Source organism: Gracilinanus agilis, chromosome 1 (genome assembly GCF_016433145.1).
Source record: "Gracilinanus agilis isolate LMUSP501 chromosome 1, AgileGrace, whole genome shotgun sequence".
NCBI classification, from domain to species: Eukaryota; Metazoa; Chordata; class Mammalia; order Didelphimorphia; family Didelphidae; genus Gracilinanus; species Gracilinanus agilis.
The window spans coordinates 772,590,853-772,592,559 of record NC_058130.1 but is presented as its reverse complement, the minus strand read 5'-3'; the positions used below and the strand labels follow the sequence as shown (position 1 = coordinate 772,592,559).

General features: G+C 44.7%; 1 protein-coding gene across 1 annotated transcript in view; it reads right to left on the bottom strand.

Moving 5' to 3' along the window:
- Window positions 1–250: 250 nt before the first annotated feature.
- CRYBA4 (crystallin beta A4) overlaps window positions 251–1,707 on the bottom strand; it is a 12,129-nt gene continuing 10,672 nt past the window's right edge. Inside the window, exons 3-4 of the mRNA XM_044685475.1 lie at window positions 1,068–1,210; window positions 251–398 (exon numbers count right to left, since the gene is read on the bottom strand). Of these exons, the coding sequence (XP_044541410.1) occupies window positions 251–398; window positions 1,068–1,210 (291 nt within the window). The remainder of the gene's footprint in view (window positions 399–1,067; window positions 1,211–1,707) is intronic.

Sequence of the window (1,707 nt, the reverse complement as noted above, 5' to 3'; positions counted from 1 at the left end):
GAAAATAATAGAGAAATGTAGGAAAGGAGAGGAATTGGAATGGAAAGATACTGAATTCTGTTTGGGATGTGTTGAGTTTAAGAAGACACATAGTAGGCACTTCATAAGGGCTTAGAGAATTGGACTGAATTGCAGTGGCAGGGGTGTCGCACAATTTGGAAAGAGCTAAATGAGTAAACAAAAGGATGAGGTTGAACAAACATTTATTCTTGTTGGCTGAGCCAGATGTCTGGAGTGGGAGTGGAGACAATCACTGCTGGATTCTGCGGATGGACTGAATCTGGAAGGTTTGAGCATGGGAGCCCCATTCCCGAAAGTGTTTATAGTCTCCTGAGTGATGATCGCATTCCAGAACATACTGGTAGCCTCGGTAGCCTGGATACTGGGAGCAAACCCAGCTGGAAAGCAAACATAGATTGAGGAGAAAGGTATCTTTCCTTTTACCCTAGAAAAAAATGCTTTGATGCCCTCCCAGGGATCATGGGGCAGCGAAAGGGTTAAGGACTATGCTAGAAGGCTGTAGGTTTGGGATTGAGACCACTGTCCACTTTGCAGTAATTCTCAAAGAAAAAGGTCTTCAGAAGGTATACAATGAAGAAACTGGTTAGATATTGGGGAAAGCATGGACTATTGGCTTCCTTCCTGGCCATGAGGCACTTGGGGATAAGGGAGCTCATTATAATAGAAAGAATACTGGATTTCAAGGTTTCCATCTTGACTACCCTTCATTCCATCTTCTCTATGGAACCTCTGATAAGTCACTTAACCACTTAACTAGTCTGATCCTTGATCATGTCTTCTATAAAATGAGAGGTTCAGACTAAATTGACTCTAAAGACCCTTCCAGTTCTAAGTACTATGATGCTATGGAGTAGATGAAGAAGTTGGTAAAGATAATTTCATATGTAAGGATACAATGTAAAGCACTTAGGAAACCTTAATATATAAATGCAACCTATCATGTTATCAGACTCTTCCTTCTGTCTCCTTGTTTCCTGTCCAAATGACCTCTCTGCCTCATCATCCCTCCCTCCCTGGAGGAAACACAGGCTCTTAGCTCTACTTACGCTCCACAATGGACTCGGAAGGAGCCCACCTCGTTGTTCTCCCAGCCCATGGCTTGCAGAGAGGGGTAGTCGTCACTCAGTTCTCCCTTCCTGCCCAGAAAGTTTTCCTGCTCAAAGATGGTCATCCTGGAATCTCGGTGGTTCTATAAGAAACAGAGAAGGGAATGCACAGGTTCTCAGAGATGAGAACAGATCTCCTCTAGGGAACTTTGTGCTGAAAAGAAGGGAATCCCTGGCACAACATCTTCAGCAAGTAGGAAGACAGCCTCTCCTGGGAGAGCTCTAGTAAGGGGGAAGATACTGCTTCCCAAGGCAGCCTGTTTCTCTTTATGGATGGTTCTAATTATTCCAATAGTATTCTTTTTATCAAGGCTAAATCTGCCTGTCTGCAACTTCTACCCAGTTTCTCTCTCTCTCTCTCTCTCTCTCTCTCTCTCTCTCTCTCTCTCTCTCTCTTTCTCTCTTTCTCCCTCTCTCTCTATCTCTCTCCCTCTCTCTCACCCCCTCCCTCCCTCTCTCTCTCTTTCTCTCTCTCTCCTTCTCTCTCTGTCTCTGTCTCTCTCTGTCTCTGTCTCTCTCTCTCTCTCTCTCTCTGTCTCTGTCTCTGTCTCTGTCTCTCTCTCTCTCTCTCTCTCTCTCT